Source organism: Clupea harengus, chromosome 24, assembly GCF_900700415.2.
Source record: "Clupea harengus chromosome 24, Ch_v2.0.2, whole genome shotgun sequence".
Taxonomy (NCBI): Eukaryota; Metazoa; Chordata; class Actinopteri; order Clupeiformes; family Clupeidae; genus Clupea; species Clupea harengus.
In genome coordinates, this window is record NC_045175.1 from 767083 (window position 1) to 787531 (window position 20449).

Here is a 20449-nt window from a genome sequence, read left to right on the forward strand (position 1 = left end):
ATCATTTAGCGAGTCTTTTAGATTTACATGTAATCATTTAGCAGACACTTTAATGCAAAGCAACTTATGTTGCAAAGCAGTAGGCGAAGACAGTGCTATACTGTTAATTACCATACATACAGTGATGTTAATTTCTAGGTAAGCCAGTATTACACATGAAGTCTTGTATTGATGACAAGAACCTCTAATTCCAGTTGACATTCGCTGTTATCGGCCTCCAGATGTGTGCGCCCCAAATGGTGGGAAGATCTGTCTACGTTAAGGAATGCACGTACCGGGGAGCTTTCACACCCGGGGAGATTCTCTTCCATTTCCCTAAAAGGCAAGCTTTGTAACCGCAGCCATAAAATCCACAAGAACAAAGCAAAAAAAAAAGCCTCTGTTTTTTTCCTTAGACTACATAACCCACAAAATCAGCTTAGTGGAAAAGGAAAACAGGCCCCTAGGGGGAGGGGGGGGGAGGACCACCTGCTCAACCAAAACAAAGACACCATACAGTGGCAACAGTGAACAAAACAAAGCAGAACATGACGCAGAGCTCAGATTAAGGCTCCAAATCCAGATCTTAACCAGAGGGGGTCGCCTGGGCTGGCATCCCTGTTGGCAAAAGCGAATCGGTCATAGGTGGCACGATGCCATCTGTCTCTGTCCATGCCTTGAGCTTGTCCAGCCAAGGGTACAAAGACCAGCCTGCAGCAGCAGGAATCTCTCAAAGCTGATCCAGAAATGACTGCCGTCAGGTTACCGGTCATGATGAATGATCAGAGCAACAGAACAAGAACAACGGAACTATTGCCAGGAAATGAAATCGGCATGGCTGGCTAAACATAAATCTAAATCTTAAAAAATAAAGCTTTTTAAGATGAAACAATACGAGTAGCCGTAAACAAAGGAGTAACGTATGAAAGTCAAATTCTGGAGTGCTGTGAGGCAAGCACAAACAAAAGCTAAAAAAGGTACAAACCGAACGAAAAAGAACCCCCTCCAAGCAAGCCCAGCGAAAAGCCTGTCATGCGTCAGAAGACCCGACTAAGACAGCAGTGAACCCCACGACCGAGTTGAAAAGAAAAGTAGTTCAAAGGGGTCTACAGGTGTGGGTTCGCTGAACTGCTGGGGCTCCGTGCCAAAACCCTGTGGCTGGCTCAGAGAGAGCGACAGGTGGCACATCAAAGCAACAGTTTCTGATCCATTCAGTCTCACTTGTACACAGGCACAAGTGACATAAGTGTTGTGAAAGAACAAGTGATTTAATTATGCCAGAACTTTTGCAAAGATGATGATGAGGACAACTTGGGTAGAAAGCATTAGCTGGAATGAATGTCAATCAAAGCCTATATAGAGAGTATATATAGAAATCATACAGTGCTAATGTACACCGTGTGTCACAGCCATCGTTGTAGCGGTGACTCATCTATAACTTTATAAATGTTGAAAAAGTGGGAAAAAATGGTTTTGACCTCAGGCTCAGTTTGTGTAACGTTTTGAAAGCCAAATCAAAGACAGCACAGAGGGTGAGAAGGACATCTGTAATTACAGCACACACACACACACACACACACACACACACACACACACACACACACACACACACACAAGCACACACACACACACAGACACACACACACACACACACACACACACACACATATACACACACACACACACACACACACACATACACACACACACAGACACACACACGCGGAAGTGACATATCAGCATGACTCGATGACTCAATGATGCTCATTCAGCCTCTCTAGATATGTTCCATCTCTGGAATGACAGTCCATTATTATCGCTGCTGAAACATCTGCTGTTTAGTAAACCACAGCATTAGCTGGCATTCAAACAGCAGGATCGTGTCAGTTGTAGTAAATCTTCTCGTCAGTTCAGTCTGACAGTGTTGAAGACCACCCACTCGGTGGCCGAGTATGGCCCGTACATGCACAGGGCATCATGCATATACAAATTCAGAAACATACCTACTTAGATTTACATATACATAAACATATACATATGCACATACACATACACATACACATACACATACACATACTGCAACATACACATACACGTACACATATACAGTACATATACATACACATATACATACATATACACATACTGCAACATACACATTTAGATTTACATAAGTATACATAGATATAGACACTTACTGCATATCATGTTTTATCTGTTCTCTATGGAAACATATTCATACACATTAACATATGAGCATACACATGCATACACATACCCAAGAACATACACATACACCATGTTTTTTCTGTACCCTGTCGAAATAATTGTACATGGCCACACAGACCATTAATCCCATTAAGATACACAGCCGCTGTTGAAAATGGGTTTCAGCATTGAAGCGTAGGTCCATGCTCTTAAACATGGTGTTGCGTAGCTCTCTGTAACACTCTGTGGTACCATGGCATTAGGCGGCACCTCATTACCCGTGACCAGGATTGTTATATGTCTCTGTTTGTTGTCATGATAGAGGTGCATGCCTTTTGCCATTAGCATGCAAATTCTCTTTGCTTTTCCAGCCGATTGCTGCGTTTGGGCTTCGAGAAGATTTCCCAGGCTCATTGTTTCTGTCCAATCATGGAGAGGAAGTGGATGGGTACCTCTGCCTAGGTGTCTCCGACTCTGAGAAGAGGCTACTCATTATGTTGAAGTACCGCCTCAGATACCCCTGACAGGCAGACTCGCTAGTACTGGCCTTGAGGGGCTTACGGATCAATGATTTTAGTTCACAGAGATGAAAGCTGCTCATAATGATCTGGCGGCTTGTTAGATTTCTTTTAAGAGTAGAGAGGCACTCAGACCGGCCCCGGGGCCCCTCAGGTAAGAAGCTCCCAGTGTTTTAGGCTTCCAGTCCACACAGGCGCTATATTTCACCACACAATTGCATGGCGGTTTTTGCTTTGTCTTTGGATCCTCTCGATTTACTTTTACGTCTTTATTATAGAGTGCGTGAAATCTCTACATTGGTTGTACACAGGGCTGTTTTTCAACAAATGTAACACATCAAAGACGCGTAACCAGCATTCATACCTGAAAAAATAGCTGTCCCATCCCCTGCACACTGGGAGTTTACACAGCCTGATTTAATATCGCTAGGGAGTGTTGGGGATGTTTTACTGTGTGCAGACACACACACACACACACATACACACACAGATACACACAGATACACACACACACACACACACATGCACACATAGTCAGACATACACACACACACACACACACACACACAGTCAGACATACCCACACACACACACGTTTTGCCCTCTTGCACAGAGGCAAGGGGATTTCCTCCTGAGTGTTTTGCTTTCCCTCGTCACCTCAAGAGCAGCGAGGCAGTGACTGCTGGGCCCCCAGGGCAATGCTGCTCCCCTGGCTCTTCTGGAACATTCTGTTGGATAGAGGAGAATACGAGATGGCAGGTAGAAGAATGGGATTCAAGTGTAAAAATGTCAAAGCTGGCAACCTAGTAGCAGAGCAGGAGAGAGAGAGAGAGAGAGAGAGAGAGAGAGAGAGAGAAATAAAGTATTGCTGTCAGGGAAAAGATTTTAACGAGGCAACCATAATTTGTAATTCACACACACACATTTGTATGCATATATCTCAGCTTATTATCAGCAGCGTTGCCCTAATACTGAAATGATGTTCATTGATGCAGAACAGTTGTCAGTCGATGTGACCAAATCACCAATTTCCATTGGGCCCGTTCAGTCTACCAGCTATGACTCCATATTCTCTCTCTCGCTCTCTCTCTCTATCTCTCTCTCTCTCCCTCTCTATCTCTCTACCTCCTCAGGGTATCAGGCCATTTAGTTCCGATATCTCATTCTGTCTGGCCATCCCTGTGGGCCTCCGCATTGACCTGCTTTGGAGCCTCCATATCGTCCTCATTTGTCCCAATTAGTCTGCCCCTGTAAAGACCAGCCTCCATCCTCCACCCTCCAGCCTCCGCCGCCTCCAGCCTCCATCCTCCACCCTCCACCCTCCAGCCTCCATCCTCCATCCTCCAGCCTCCATCCTCCACCCTCCATCCTCCATCCTCCAGCCTCCAGCCTCCATCCTCCACCCTCCATCCTCCATCCTCCAGCCTCCAGCCTCCATCCTCCACCCTCCAGCCTCCACCCTCCATCCTCCATCCTCCATTTTCCAGCCTCCATCCTCCAGCCTCCATCCTCCACCCTCCATCCTCCATCCTCCATCCTCCATCCTCCAGCCTCCATCCTCCATCCTCCAGCCTCCAGCCTCCACCCTCCACCCTCCAGCCTCCATCCTCCATCCTCCATCCTCCAGCCTCCGCCGCCTCCAACCTCCATCCTCCAGCCTCCATCCTCCACCCTCCAGCCTCCATCCTCCATCCTCCAGCCTCCAGCCTCCGCCGCCCCCCAGCCCACCGCAGAGCCCCACCCTCTGCCACTCCCCATGAGGGACGCAGAAAGCTGTCGTGTAGGTGTAACGACCTGGCTGCCAAGATGCGTTCACCCATCCAGGTATTTTTGGGATCATTGAGAAAGGCTTGAACCTTAATGCATATTTTCACCACAGGATCCACTTAAAACAATTGTACTTGTAGAGTTTCTTTTACAGCAAAGGCAATGGCAAAATAGTTGTTTCATCCAAAAGAGAACAGGCTTGACAGATCGCATTATAAATCAATCCAAAAGTCAGATATTATTAGCATGTTAAAAAACATAATATTGTATTGTTTCTCTTCAAAGGAAAGATAGCATATCTTGTCAAAACGAGAGTGACAGTTGGTTTCTCCAAATTTTGTCTGTCTGTAAGCGAGTGCATGTGTGTGTGGGTTGGGGTGTGTTTTGGAGTGTGTTGGTGTGTGTTTTAGGAGTGTGTTGATGTGTGTGTTTTAGGAGTGTGTTGATGTGTGTGTTTAGGAGTGTGTTGATGTGTGTGTTTTAGGAGTGTGTTGGTGTGTGTTTTGGAGTGTGTTGGTGTGTGTTTTAGGAGTGTGTTGGTGTGTGTTTTGGAGTGTGTTGATGTGTGTGTTTAGGAGTGTGTTGATGTGTGTGTTTTAGGAGTGTGTGCTCATGTGCACTCCGGTGGCCAGCGGGTCAAACGTTTCTTTTATCTTGTCCTCGGCGGTCTTCAGAGACACACGCGTGCCTCGATCAGAGGAGGAACAAAAGAGAGGCACGATGACAGGGCTGTGTGGGACGAGAGAGACAAATGAAGGAAACAGGGGTGAGCGGGGGTGGGGGGTGTGTTGGGGATCTAAGCCTCGGGTGTCAAAGTACCAGCGGCCAATCAAAACACAGGGCTGCCAGGGCGAGCCGCTGCGGTGATTACAGAAGGCGCCGGCCTCACCAATTACACAAAAGGTCCCATTTAAAAGGGTTCACACGAATCCCATTTAGAGACACACAGGGAAGAGGCCCATTGTGTAACCTGCCAAAGCCCTGATGGAAATGTAGATGCACTGTTTCTTTCTCCTCACATTGTATAACCATCTGCTCGATTTCTATCTGTCTGTCTGTCTGTTCGTCTTTCTATCCATCCATCCATCCATCCATCCCTTCTTTCCTATGTTCCATTCATCCCTTCTTCTGCCCATCCATCTGCCTCTTCCTTTGCCTGTGTGCGTCTATCTGTGTCTGTCTAACATCATGGTGGCATTGGCTGTTGTACTGCACACTGTCAAGCAAGTGCATGTACATAGAAGAAGGACTAAACACATAACACACACACACACACACAAACACTCACACTCGCACACACACACACACACACACACACACTCACACAGCATACACACACACACACACACACACACACACTCGCACACACACTCGCACACACACACACTCACACAGCATACACACACATACTCACACAGCACACACTCGCACACACACACACACTCACACATCACACACACATACATTTTTTCCTGCCTTACAGCTGAACATATTTGCTGACTTCAGGCCCTGAGCATGGTGCAGTGCTCAATGGGACCCAAAGTGAGGACTGAAGGAGAGATATAATGTGTAGCTGGGGAGACAGATGCGGCAAAGGAAGCTTAAACTGCTGTCACTATCTCCGAGACACAACATTAGCTGTCAGCACTTTCACTATCACTCTTCAAATCTCCTTTCCCTCTCCCTCATATCACACATTCACTCTTTGCCCCCCCCCTTCCCCAGCACATATACTTCCATCAGTCACTTTACCCCCCCCCCACCCCAACAAGCACACACTTTTTTCTCCTGTGACTGTGTGAATATTCACTTTTTCTGGAGAGTGGGTGTAAAACTCATACCTACCCAAGATCAGTCTCCTTATCAGCCTGGCCTCAGCCTTCCAGGATTTCAGGATTAGCCAGTTAGCTTAGCGGCTAAGTAACTGCTCTACACGGCATAAGCGCTGGAACTTAGTGGCTAGCTAGCCGCACCTCCTTGGGCTCCAATTACACAAGCCTCGCTGGAGGAGGGAGAGGAGGGCTGGGGAGGTCAAGCTTGCTTTTAGCCGCTAGTTGAGTGAGGCAGTACGACAGCAGCGACAGCTGTGGGTGGCTATCGGTTATTTATGGCGTAACTCTGCAAAGTAGTGGTTAAATATTTTCTCTTATTAATATGCTAGCATGCGGATAATTACTGTGTTCATAAACCGTAGTCTTTCATTTGTTTTTTTAGGTTTGGAAATAGCTAGGCTCTTAAGTAGTGCCAATTAATTTTGACTGATAGGCCTGATGGGTAGACATGCAGTGCTCCAGTGTTACTGGAGAATGTACACAAACAGAAGACTCTTAGTCCACCCTCTGGGTTAATGGAGAGCCCCGCGCAGACTTCAGGAACTCCAAGGACTGCTGGTTCTGAGGCACAGAGGCACGACTTCTGTCGGAGCAAAGGCGAATGAGTTGTCTGAAGAACTTCTGAGGAAGTTCAAGCTCCTGCATGACTGCGCGTGTAATACTGTATATCTCTCTGTCTCTCTTATCTTATCTTATCTCCTCTCTCTCTCTCTCTCTCTCTCTCTCTCTCTCAAACACACACACACACAGACTCTGGCCCTAATTTCATTGATGGGCAATGCGGCTGGCAACACACTAAGTCCACCACAATCGTGCCATACCACACCGAAATGGAAAAGGGCGTCTTTTTTTAAAAAGTACATGCTGAAATTGTGACACCAGGAAATGCAATCACTCTCCTATCACAGTCCTCTAGCAGTCCTCTGGTTGAGGTCGCCTTTGAACTCTGATCACCTCAATATAACAGTTTTTTTACAACTGCTTACACACGTTTTCTGAAACAAGACCTAATTTTTTCAAAACTATACACAATTCACAAAACAGCACACACAAACTGCAAAACACCACAAATCTCAAAATAAAACACTGCATTCAAAACTCAATAATCCCTTTTCAAATTCTAACTTTTGCGTCAAAATACTGAATATGTAAGAACACAAATAGAGTAGAGCTGCAACGATTAGTCGACGAAATCGACGACGTCGATTGTGAAAAATTGTCGACGGTGATTTTTATTGTCGACGCGTCATAATATATATATAATAAAAAAATAATATTTTTTTATTTTTTATTTTTATTTTTTTGGGCAGACGCTAGCAGAGCTACCGGTAATTTTCATTCGGCATTGCAATGCACTATAGGACGTGCGAAATAGTGCATCTTTAACTAATAATAATTGACCATCATTGAGAAAAATGGAACAGAATCTGCAAATAGCCTAGCTAGCATACAAATCATGCACCTTTTTCTTTGCCCTCCGTTCTCGTACCTTGCTGCATATCAGAAAGGGCCGACTGAAAAGCGAATTATTCTGAGACGGCTCATGTTACCATAGAAACAAAAAACAAAGCTAGCTTTAGTAGCTGCTGCATATGAGATATGGCTAACAGAAAAGTTGTCATTTTTCTCAATGATGGTCAATTATTAGTAGTTAAAGAAGCAGTATTTCAAAGAGAATGAGCTGTGGGAGTACAAGAACAGTGAATGTCTAGCAGCAATTATCATAGACATATATGATATATCTATAACTTATAGTAAGGTTTAAGCTTACATGTTGGAAAACAGAAAGTTTCATGGAGGATGCTTGCTAACGCTATTTCAGTTATGTTAAGTGCAATGTAGTAAATCAGTGAATTATCAGAGTAGCCTGTATTTTCGTTTGTTCTGAATAGTTAACCTCCTCCACTTAACATTCTTCAAACAAAAGATTGTGGATTGTGTCACTTGCAGCCCAGTTATTCTTGCGTTATTTTGCACTTGCAGAGGCTTGATTGCTAATTTGAGTTACTTTTAAAACTTCATTTGCACTTTCTCTTTACTTTTAAAAGCATATTTGCACTTTAATTTGTATTACTATTTTCTATTTAATTTATGTATTATGACGATTACATTTGTTACTCAAATACATTTGAAATTAAAATTCCAACATTTTGATTATTTTAATTTGCTATGGGAAATAATCGTTAGATTAGTCGATTAATCGAAAAAATTGTCGATAGATTAATCGATTACCAAAATAATCGTTAGTTGCAGCCCTAAAATAGAGTACATATTTCATCAACATCACAACCAATGTCTTACTTTGAATCTGGTATGTGTGTCTTACATTTTGAATGGCAGTGCCTTAAAAAGTCCTGCGGGTGTTCAAGGTATGATCACTGTGTCTTAGAAAGTGAACTACCGTATGTGTGTAATGCAAAAACTCAGGGAGAGGCTGAGAATTAGTGGGTTGTTTTGAAAATTTGGGTTGTGTGACGGAACGAGCCTCTGGTTGCCTTGTGCACCAGCGGCCACTAATACGTGTCAGGAGTGAGCTGTTCTCACAGGGTGGGGGTTTTGCTCATTGAGTGACCGGTTTCAGAAATCATGTGACATGTAAGAATGTGTGTAAATTCTAATACAGAGTCAGGTTTATATTTTAATTAATTTCTTGTGTGAATAATTTCATGTCAGGCATGGACCTGGACCACGTAAGAATCTCCGTCTCAACTGGTGTAAACCTCTCCATTTGCGACCAGAAATGTGTTGTTTGTTCCATTGTTAACCAAATACTGAGCTCTGTGTGAACGTTAATATGGTATGGTTGAATCATTGTGATAGGCTGATAAAGAATAACTTGATTACCACACCTACTAATTACTCATTTATGCTTGATTGGGACCTGCCCTGTGTCAGTGAAATGAGTGAAATATAATATAAATAAATATAAATATAAGTATCCCCACCTATTTTCCCCATGAGAAGCTCATTGAAATTAGGGCCCTCTGTAGTTTTCTTACAGTTAAGGCTTTCTCTGATCATTATATACAGCCAAACAATCTGTCAGTCCCATTCGTGCCCTCATCTTTAATTTGAGTTCTTTTGAGCCAACGTCCACAACAAAAACACTTCCATACCACAAACTGTTGTTTCTCGTCATGGTTTTGAGTACATTTTTTTTTCACCCTCCTTTAAACCCAGAAATGGTTGCCACAGCAACAGGGCTTCATCTTGTCTTGAGGAATCCTTGCAGTCTTCTGCTCAGCAGTTGGAAGGTGTGTGTGGTATGTCTTCGTGTGTGTGTGTGTGTGTGTGTGTGTCTGTTTGAGGTATGTGAGACTGTGTGCACGCATGTGTGCGTGTTTGTAGGGTGCTATTACAGTTTTGCACACTGTTGCTTGTTAATTAGGCCTGATTCAAGGGACTCATTCTCCATCACAATACACACTCTGGTAGCCAAGCGTGCCAACTAACACTGTTTTCATGTGAACACACAGTTGCTAGCGCTCAATGAAAAGGCGTATACAATGTTATATCAAATCCTTTTAGGAGAGAATTTCTATGGGTAAGTAGATCCACAAAAAGTCCCCCTATTTACTCTTGACTCTGGGAGTGTATTATCCACATTGTAAAAAGAGTAAAATCATCACTGGCAATAAGTCTGGTCGTTCATAGTGGAAGCCCATAAGATATGTTAACACTGACTACTGCATCTGGAATTCTTTTCAAATGCATTTATTTCAAATCAGCTGTAAAAAAAAAATTGGATTGGCATTTTTCATCAGCTAGGGTTTGCACGAGTGAAAAATAACAGGAGCGAGATATGATGTGATCTTCCTCGCTCTGACTCTCTGGCAGAGGCGGTGGTGTAAAACAGGTCCACGTCCGTCAGCCCCCCGAAGCAGCCACACTCATATGTGCGATCGCTGCTCCCACAGCAGTAGCAGCTGCAGCAGCCAATAGCCTCATCAGTGTTGGCAGCAGGGTCTGTGAATCAGTAATGACCATTTCACTGCGCCCCCCCGTATCCAGGCGCGGCTATCTCTGACAGAACCCAGACAGCTTGGAGCTGCTGACCTCCGCTGCGGACTTCTGGAGGCACCCCGCTGAGGGTGCCGAAGACCCGGCGTGGCCAGACTGTCAGCCTGGGGTGGTGACTCATTTGAGTCAATTGCGCACTGTTGCATTCTGGGAACTTTGATATTACTGGCCGCTGCCCGGCACTCAACGGGGGGTGCGGCAGCTGCTGATTCATAAACAGCAGCACCAGCGACACCCCCGCACCCCACACACCCACCTCCCCACCTCCCCACGCCCACCAACCCCATCACCATCCCCTGCTAGGCTGCTGGCCGTTCTCTGTTATGTCTTTGACACAACACGCCATGGTGCCGTCCATTCAAGTTGACCTTAAACTCGAAGCACCGCACACAACACAGTGTATGAGAGTTAATCTCCCCCAAGCAATGTGTTAAAGCAGGAGCTCCATATCTGCTTGAGAGCCCCATGTCACCTCTCTAGCCGCAACTACTTCCAGTTTAATGTCCCTTCTGTTAAAGTCGATCCAACCCTCGATTGCAGGGTTGCGTAGTCCACTGGAGTCCAAATACCTCCAAATTTGGTTTCTAGAGACCAGTGTCAAGTCTTCAGTCTTTATTTGGCCGTCAGCTGACCCAAGTGGCCACTACTCTAGTTCACCCCTCATCTAGCGCAGACAGTGGCAAACTCCTGCTCCTGCTCCTGCTCCTGCTCCTGCTCCTGCTCCTGTTCCTGCTCCTGCTCCACCCCCACACCCTGCTCCTGCTCCTGCTCCACCTCCACACCCTGCTCCTGCTCCTGCTCCTGCTCCTGCTCCTGCTCCTGCTCCTGCTCCTGCTCCACCCCCACACCCTGCTCCTGCTCCTGCTCCTGCTCCTGCTCCTGCTCCTGCTCCTGCTCCTGCTCCTGCTCCTGCTCCTGCTCCTGCTCCTGCTCCACCCCCACACCCTGCTCCTGCTCCTGCTCCTGCTCCTGCTCCTGCTCCTGCTCCTGCTCCTGCTCCTGCTCCTGCTCCTGCTCCTGCTCCTGCTCCTGCTCCTGCTCCTGCTCCTCCCGCTCCCGCTCCCGCTCCCGCTCCCGCTCCCGCTCCCGCTCCCGCTCCTGCTCCTGCTCCTGCTCCTGCTCCTGCTCCGGCTCCTGCTCCCAGTGCCCCAGCGCTCCCCTGCTCCCTTGCTCCTGGAGGTCTGGGAACTGCTGTCAGTGGGTGTTAGGCAGCCATTTGTCTCCCACAGCCTTCTGGGTCCGGCGGGCCTCAGCAAGGTCCAGCTACACTGGCGTCCCACAACACCATCTGCTGTAGAGAGAGGAGAGAGAGAGGAGGAGAGAGGAGAGGAGAGAGAGAGGACAAAAAAAGAGAAAGAGAAAGACAGAGGAAGATAGATTGGGGATAGATATGGCCCCTACACAGCCTACATGTTGACTCCTTTCCTTGATTTTATTTTTGCCTGCCCCTGGCTTTATTTGCGAGACATTGGGGGTTCAATCGAGGAAGGTAATGGGCTATTAGCGGATAAGAGCAGGAAGGGGTCCCAGCTTGCGCTGACACAAGCACTACAGTTCAAGGCCGGATTAGAAGCCCACATTGACTCGATGCGTGGCTCTGTGAAAGGCTATTGGAGCATACAGGCCCTATTTTGCATGTTTATCGATTTAGCTTTAAGCACCTTTTTATTAGCATGCCAATAAATTAAGCTCTTCTTAAGAATAAAGGAAAAGGTCTATACTGGATAAAGGCTATTTCAAATTTTTTTCTGTTGTTATTCTTGCATTTGAATTCAGTCAGCGTGTTCAGAGTGCACATTTGCAGAACTTGAGTGGTTTTAAATGATTTAGAAGTACATATACATAAAAATATATATAAAAAACACCTTTTCATTGTGTTCTCTTCACCGTTCTTTCCAGAATACAGGACAGGGGAACACCATATGCAGAATTCTTCCCCCACCCCTTTTTATCCCCACCCACAGTGCAAGTCAACAACACCACGCTAAACAGTTTGTATAACACATAGCTTGTATAACTCTCGTACAGCATGTGGTTGTCGTTTCCAATCTGCTGTTTTGTAAACAGGCAAGGCGGGGGGAGGGGGGCGGGGTGGGGGAGTTAGTATGCGCTCCAAGAGCTCGTTTGGACCAGGGCTGTGGAGAGCTAATGAAACTGGACGGCCATCAGAGGCACTCGGCCCCCACGGTCGGCACCAGGCGCTCGAGTCACCCGCCGAATTAGCCATTATTTAATAGGCCGGCTGTTGCCATGGAGATCAGAGGGCAAGAGCGTCTCTGTGGAAACCCCTGCTGCTGCCAAGGGCCTCGGCGTGACGCTTTGTGACTTTGCAAAAGAGCACAAAAGGTTATGGATTCACTCCGGACGGGTTCTTGAGCTGCGTGAGTGAGGGAAGACGTCAGGTCTCCGTCGTGAATGAGATTCTCCTGCGCAGGGTTCCATGGTGACAGTAAATGGGAGCCTCAGGTCTCAGAAGCTGTAGGAATCTTAAGTGACATGTATTCTGGAAACCCTGCAAGTGAAACATGTTCTTGCTTTGAAAACAACCAATTGCTGTAGTTGTGTCAGCACCTAGGTCACTGTGTGTCCGCAGTCACGATCGTACCTTTTGTGTTGCAGCCTTCAGGCTGTGAATCAGTTTGAAATTCCATCTTTCCCTACCACTGTCACTTCTAAATCTCATCTGAAGACTTATTCTTGCTCCTTAGCTTTTCAGTCCGCCTGATGTTTTTTGCCTTATAATGTTATCGTGCTTTCACATTTCATTTCCTTTATTGTGTCACATCAATGTGTTTTTCTCACTTTTTTCTTTCCCTCTTTTCTCGTTCTTGTATCTTATTGTCTTTACTCTCAACATTTTCCATCTCTTTTACCCAGCCTGTGGAGCACTGTGGTACTGCTTTTGTTGACCAGACCGTGACACACAAGAGATCATTGTTTTCAGAGACGTAATTACCGCATAGCCAGTGGGAGAGAGCGGCTACTTGAAACAACAGAGTGAACGGGCAGCCATCACTTTAGAAGCCTGCCGTCAGTGTCAAGGCGGTCGTCTCCTCTGACTGGCTGACCGGTGTGCTCGCTTCCCAGCCGCTACGATGTTCCTGCCTCTGGGCTGTGTCTCTGCGTGGCCTGTTTTTCACTGGCAGGTTAAAGAAACTTCTCGGAGAGCGATCTCTCATCGTTTGGCCCCGGCAGCGTTCCCTAATTAGACATCCGTGTTCACCCCCCGGCTCACCGTAAATGAGCTTACCAGCCAGAGCTGTCACATCTCCGAGCAGCAAGAAAAATTGACGGTTGGCTGGGATTGACAGACTGCAGTCTCTCTCTCCTCTTATCACTGTCTTTCCCTCACCCCTCAACCCCCCAATTTGGCTACAATGTTTGAGTCACTGGAGAGAGAAAAAATACCATGTGCCAAAATCAAGGGGGTTCACGATAAATCCATCGCAATATCCTAATTGGAACAGCACCCAGTGACTGGGGTAAACTCCAGTGTCAACAGAGATTCGTATCTATTTATCTAATCAGGATAGCGCTTAGCCTACTGACAGTTCTCTCAGCAGCAGACAGAAAAATACTGTAAATTGTTTTTCACCGAGTGCCATTTTGTGTGGTGTTTTTTTTTTTTCTCTCTCTCTCCTCAAATGAGGCCTGTCCTAGAGTCGAAATTAAATTGGCAGAGTTTAGCTTGAACCCCTGGTTAAAACTCAACTGAGAATAGATTAAAGCAAGTCATTTGAACAAGGGGCTCCAGTGATAAATTGCTTAGCCACTCGATTGGCCTGCAATGTATTCCAGGGTGCATTATAGTCTGTGAGTCTGAATATTGAAAGCCATGGAGGATTCATACAAATGTATTCATTTTTTAAATTAGGGTTTGTGGAGATATGGAAATAAGCTGGTTGAGTACTGGGGGTTAGGTGTGATGTTAGCTTCCCTTTGTTAAAGTCAGAGAAAGTAGAGAGAGACAGAGAGGGATAGAGAGAGAGAGAGAGAGAGAGAGAGAGAGAGAGAGAGAGAGAGAGAGAGAGAGCGCAAAATGCACCAGATTTCTCGATAGTGATTCCACTAATGGACTCATTTTTCAAAAAGCTTCCTTTGTTATTGAGTTAGCACAATCAGTGGTCCCTTTCCTTAGCTAGCTGCTCCATTTTCGCTGTAAGAGGGACACTTTGGGATACTTAGCAATAGTCAAATACCGAATTAGCCCAAAGCTAAGCTTGCTAATCATACTATTTCGCCCCTTCCTTTGAGTGAGATCTCAGGCCTACACATAACAGACTGAATGATGAGGCTCCAATGTATGGCAGGAAGGCTGTGAGTCCTCTGGTGTATGACCCGTGTGTACTGTATCTAATTGAAGTGGATGGGAAAAGCCCCCCCCGTCTCTCTGCTCTAGCTCGACTGAAAGAGAGCCAGAATGGATGCCAGCAAGAGTAGCTTGACTATAAGATCAAGATGAGGAGCCCACACAGGGGAGTCCCTTGGTGTCAGCTGCCACATCTAATGCCACTGCTAATGAGTCCTCCTGACTAGGGAGCAGCGCACAATGTGCTTAGGGGGGGGGGGGGGTACACTGTAAATGTAGGGAAACCAGGAAATGGAGAGATTGGCCTTGGTCAACAGTGGAGATATCACATGGGTGTGAAAACTGTCTCAGCGCGTGTCGGTAACAGTGACGGATGACTCTGGGTGTGATCATTGTTATGTGGCTAGATAGATCTGATTTGGGGGCTTTTGCTGCAGCGCATAGGTGAGAGTTCTGTGGCTACTGACTGCAGTAGATCTGGAATCCCCCTCTTGAAAGCTGATCCACCACCGCAGGGGTGCTGTTTGGTGAGCAGCAGCTTGCCAGGCCAGGGTACGCAGTTAGTCTCGCAGGGCTCTACGTGACTTCAGCTCTTCATGATAAGAGCACACCATCTGGAGACTTTGAATTTTGACATTGAGTTTTGACATCGAACAGCCCCTGAGAATAGCCAATGTTACTTGCATAGTAGCACCTGCTCTACGTATGCTCCCAGGACAGAGGCCTTCTGCAAGGGTTACCATGGCAATACTGAACAGACGCTGGAATTTAGGGTCTTGTGTAACTGTTTAAGGCACAAATGAACATTTTCTTCTTAGTATTTACTTCACATTTCTGAGCAATTGCTATACATTGGAGTCACATTTTATCACTGCTTTTGATCATTAGCGATTCATCTATTCATCAGTTGCAAACATACTTCCATGCTAGTTGAACAGGGAATATACATGCCATACATGTTGGATACTGAGTCAAAACACGTTAGCACGCAGCTAATGTGACAGCGTCTCAACATAAACATTACTTTGAAGGAAATGATCTGTGACTGTTTTTCCTGTCTCTCTCCTGGGATTGAACATTACCCTTTTTCTGTCACAGAGCTGAATGAGTTCTGTCAGGCAGCTAAATGGAACTTGGATTGGGGACATTTCCACATGATTGCTCTTGTTTCTGTCCTCAGAAGAAAATGATTGCATCAAAGATATTGCATCAAAAACATTGGCGTCTCTGGCGAGTGCATGTCATAGTATGTGAGTTCTGCATGAGTTCTGAGTGTTGTAGAGTGTTAGACCCAGTGTATGATGAAAGGATGGGTGGCAGGCAGTTGTGGTGGCAATCACACTGGGTGCTAGCACTTAGAATTCTACCTTCACCTTTAATCATTCAGCAGATGCTTTTATGTGTCATCTCTGGGTACTGACCCCTTGACCCCCGTCATGCTAACACTTTGCGGAAAGGTTAAGCAATGGGAATTTCCGCTCCTTACTCCTGGCACTCAGAGATCTTCAGTCTTGTATGTATTATATAATTAAGCAAGCCGTTTGTGGTAACCTAAATGCCCACTGTTACTGTAGTTACTCTGAAACGACTTACTTACTACTAGTGCAGTTGCTCAGGGGATTAGCTTATTTGTGCTAACATATTGTGTGTTTTCTGTGGGCTCGCTCTACTATAACTATAATGCTGAGAGGAAGAGTCTAACAGTCTCGCTGAGTCTTTAAGTTCTTTAGGTTGCCTTTGAGTGAGACCGGTTTGTGATCTTTAAGCAGAGTGGCGCGATTCCATTTTAAAAAGCATATCTTCCCTGCAGCCCGCTGCGAGGCATGGTTGCAGTTCCGCAGCGAGAACACACATTAGAGCGTTCTAGAATAATCCGCGGAGAATGATTCAGCCTCGTGGGCTGTTAAATTCCTCCTTATGTGCCGCTGCTCAGCCGTAGCAACGGCGGCGGCGGCCACCCTCAAACGTGCTTTCATTTCTTGTGTCACACTCGAGAGTGCAGACAGATCTTTCCCTCCCATCCTCCTTCCTCCCCCTCTCTCTCTCTCTCTCTCCCTCTCTTTCCATCTCTCTTAATGTCTGTCTCTGTGTTCACTTTATTTCTTCTTCTCATCTCTGCTTGAACATGAAGGCAAGGGACAAAAAAGGAAATTAAATTTCACCCTGAATTGTCCTTTTGAAATTGAAATTGAAAATCATGACAGATTTTTCTGCCTGAGCTCCTAGGTTTTTTTTCCCACTGTCATATTACTCTCCTTTGCCATCTTTGTGAAACCCTGAGAAAAAATCTTCTTCTCTTAAACTGTGCCACATATACTCTACTTTGCTTGCCATCAGGGTAATTCTTAATGCCGAAACGTATGGAACGAATCTGCTGTTGAGATACTGTATATATGTGTGTATATATATATTTGTATATCAACAGCATCCCAACACGTGGGATGAATCTGCTGTTGATATATAGTATTTACTGTGGGTTGAAGGCAGAGTCCATGAATCTAGCCAAAGGTTGTTGATATTGGTGCACCAATCAAATTACACCCCTCCCTTTCCTGCTGTTCACGCGACGTGGTGATAGGCTGGAATTGTTTACGGCTCGGACCGAGACTGTCTGTTTGTTTCCCATTTACTGAGCCACGGACACTGGAGTTTTTTGAGTGCACACACAGAACAGACAGAAAAACACAAAAAGTGTATTGAATTAGAAATCACAACCTTTTAAAAAATTGTAATGCTTTCTCACAATGCTTTCAGCGGTATTATCGATGTAATGTTGTTGGTATCAATGCCCTGGCTTCTTTACTAAAGAGTAATGGTAGCGTAACCTGCCGATAGCCATGTCATTGTGTTTGCCCAATGAGACGTCTGCCCGGTGGATTGGCCTTAACCGTGAGTGCAGCACGTGGTTTGAGCGAGTGAGCATGATGGTGATCCTGCTCAACTGCGTTACCCTGGGGATGTACCAGCCCTGCGAGAACATCGACTGCTCCTCCGACCGCTGCCAGATACTACAGGTGAGCCACGGTTCCTTTTTTCTCTTTGTCTTTTTGTCCTGGCGGGTTTGTTTTGTTGGTCATTTCTACCCTCCTTGTCATGTGTCATGTGTTTTTCTCCCCATTTCTGAGTCATGTCGTGTATCTGTTAGAAGATGTGTGTTGCCGTGAGTCGTGTCGTATATCGGTTCTTGTAAGGAGGAGAACTTGATGTTGGACGTGTGTCTCCTCCACCTCAGTGACAGTAACTTTTCTTTCTTTTCTTGGGTTTGTTTCTCGCTCTCTTTGTGTCTTTATCTCGGTATTTCTAACCAGAGATTACAAGAACAGATAACAAGATGCACCCTGTCACTGGGTGACATTTACACCCAACACTGCCTCTTAACATTCTGTGTGTGTGTGTGTGTGTGTGTGTGTGTCTGTTTGTGTGTGTGTGTTTTCTTCTGTGACAATTTACTCTCTGTACAGCATCTGAATCATGCTGCTAAAAGCGCAGTATCGGTGTCTGTCTGTATGTGTGTGTGTGTGTGTGTGTGTGTGCGTGTGTTTTCTTCTGTCCTATGTACTTTTTTTTCTCGCCCATGTGTCTTTTTGATACCACCTGCTCTCTTTCAGTAACATAAAACACCTTATACCTCTCTCTCTCTCTCTCTCGCTCTCTCTCTCTCTCTCTTTTCTCTCTCTCTTGGATCATTCTCTTCTCTCACTCCTTTTCTATCTGTCCTGGCCTTGACTATCGGGCCACCTCTCCATCTGTTCTGTGTGTGACTCATTGGTGAGTGCCTTGCCTTCTTCCTGTCAAGTGTTTTCTGAATGACACCTCTGGCTCACTCGTGTCAATGGGCAGGCACCCGGCCTTCCCTCTGATGCACTGTAAATGCCTCTTGAACAGCCATTGTTCAAAGTGTGTGTGTGTGTTTGTGTGTGTGAGTGTGTGTGTGTGTGTTTGTGTTTGTGTGTGAGTGTGTGTGTGAGTGTCTGTGTGTGTGTGTGTGTGTGTGTGTGTGTGTGTGTGTGTGTGTGTGTGTGTGTGTGTATGTGTGTGTGTGTGTGTGTATGTGTGAGTGTGTGTGGTTGTGTGTGTGGGTGTGTGTGTGTGTGTGTCCTGGGGTTTCTCATAGATGCTTGAGTGTTTAAATCAGCCTCTCCAGTTAAGGCGTGTCCTCTATTTTTTTCTCTGTGTGGCGCTCCTGAGGTGACACGGCGAAGCTGAGGATGTGTGTTTGCTTTCCCGTTTGTGCTCGGAGACACTCTCACGTCCACACACGCATGCGGTTCACGCCCACAAACACTCACACTTTCTGTTTTGTTTATATCTCTCTCTTTCTCTTTCTCTCTCTCACATACACAAACACTTTGTCTTTGTCAATGACACAGACCCAGTCCTAGTTTAAAACCAATCCAGACTCCACAGTGAGAAAAGGGTCTCCTCCTCTGGTGACCCACGGCACCCCTGTCCCCCACCACTACCCCCCCAGCCCTTTACAGTACCCCCTTATCTACCGACCTAATTCACTAGTGTAAGGACACTTAAGTTGAGTGTCTTTTAGCTGCAGCACAGACAGACAGTCAACACACGCAGCCATTCCACTGTTGTTGTTATTGTTTGTTGTTGATCCACTGTTTAGAGTCAATACAAGGAATAATGATGGCAGTTATGACAGGGGTTTGACTGGTAAAACTTCAGTTGTATTGCAACTACACCTGCCAATCTAAAAGCCACCATGTTGGACCCCATCACACACACACGGACAGACACAGTATGCAGTATGCAGTATATACATTCACATATACAGTATACAGTGTATACATTCATATACATGCAGATCCATCATCTCTGCTTGAGTCTGACACTGGTAAAGTACTCAGTTGCAGTGAGTGCACTAGACTAAGTTCTGCCCCTGGAAGAAGAAAGGAAAAATAAGAGAAAAATGGAAAAAGCAAAGTTCCACTCCAGTGGCTCGGCGCTCCTGAGCGGAGCGTTTGGCATGTGGGAGTCTTTTTTGTTCCCTTCTGAGCGGATGCACAAACACTCACAACCCCCCCCCCCCCCCTCTCTCTCTCTATCGCTCTCTCTCTCTCTCTCTCTCTCTCACACACTTCTTCTGAGGGAGACGCATTCTCCTGTGATGGGAGCTTTATCGTTTTACTCTGCCTGTTTTGCTGCTCTGCCTCGGTTTGCTGCACTCCGCAGTGCACTGTTTTTTTTATTAAATATATTTTTTCTTTTTTCTTATATTTTCCATATTTTGTTCACTGATGATACTGTTTACATGAATACATACCGCAGGACTCTCACAAAGTGTATTTTGTTTTTGCTATCCATTTGCACTTCATTGTGCCTTCAGACAAATGGATTCCCTCTTTGCTAATGGAGGATTCACATGACACACACACACACACACACACACACACACACACACACACACACACAGTCTAAAGAGATTAAGTGTGTCATGAATCCCCAATAAAAGTGAGAAAAGCAGAAGAGCTGAGTCATTTGAGATTGTAATCAGCTGTTGTGATTGCGGCTCTGTGTTTATGATGGAGGCTGTGATTACATCTGAAGCGAGTCATATCTCGTCAGCATCCACGCTGGCATTAGGAAGCGATGGCTGCCGGGAGGGGGGTTGGCTCTTCAGCTGACACCGTCTGTCTGTCTGCCCGTCTGTCTGTCTGTCTGTCTGTCTGTCTGTCTGTCTGTCACTTTTGTGACTCTCATCTTTCTCTCTTCTTCCTTGTTCTGGCGTCTTCTCTCTTTCTGTTCTCTTGTTCTTTCTCACTTTCTTTCTGTGGGTCTTTTCACACTTTTTGTCCGTCTGT

The 20449-nt window shown here is 45.8% G+C and overlaps 1 protein-coding gene across 1 annotated transcript in view; it reads left to right on the forward strand.

Annotated features, from left to right (window-relative positions):
• Positions 1 to 17470: 17470 nt before the first annotated feature.
• LOC105908852 (voltage-dependent T-type calcium channel subunit alpha-1I-like) overlaps positions 17471 to 20449 on the forward strand; it is a 69510-nt gene continuing 66531 nt past the window's right edge. Inside the window, exon 1 of the mRNA XM_031562653.2 lies at positions 17471 to 17647. Within this exon, the coding sequence (XP_031418513.2) occupies positions 17471 to 17647 (177 nt within the window). The remainder of the gene's footprint in view (positions 17648 to 20449) is intronic.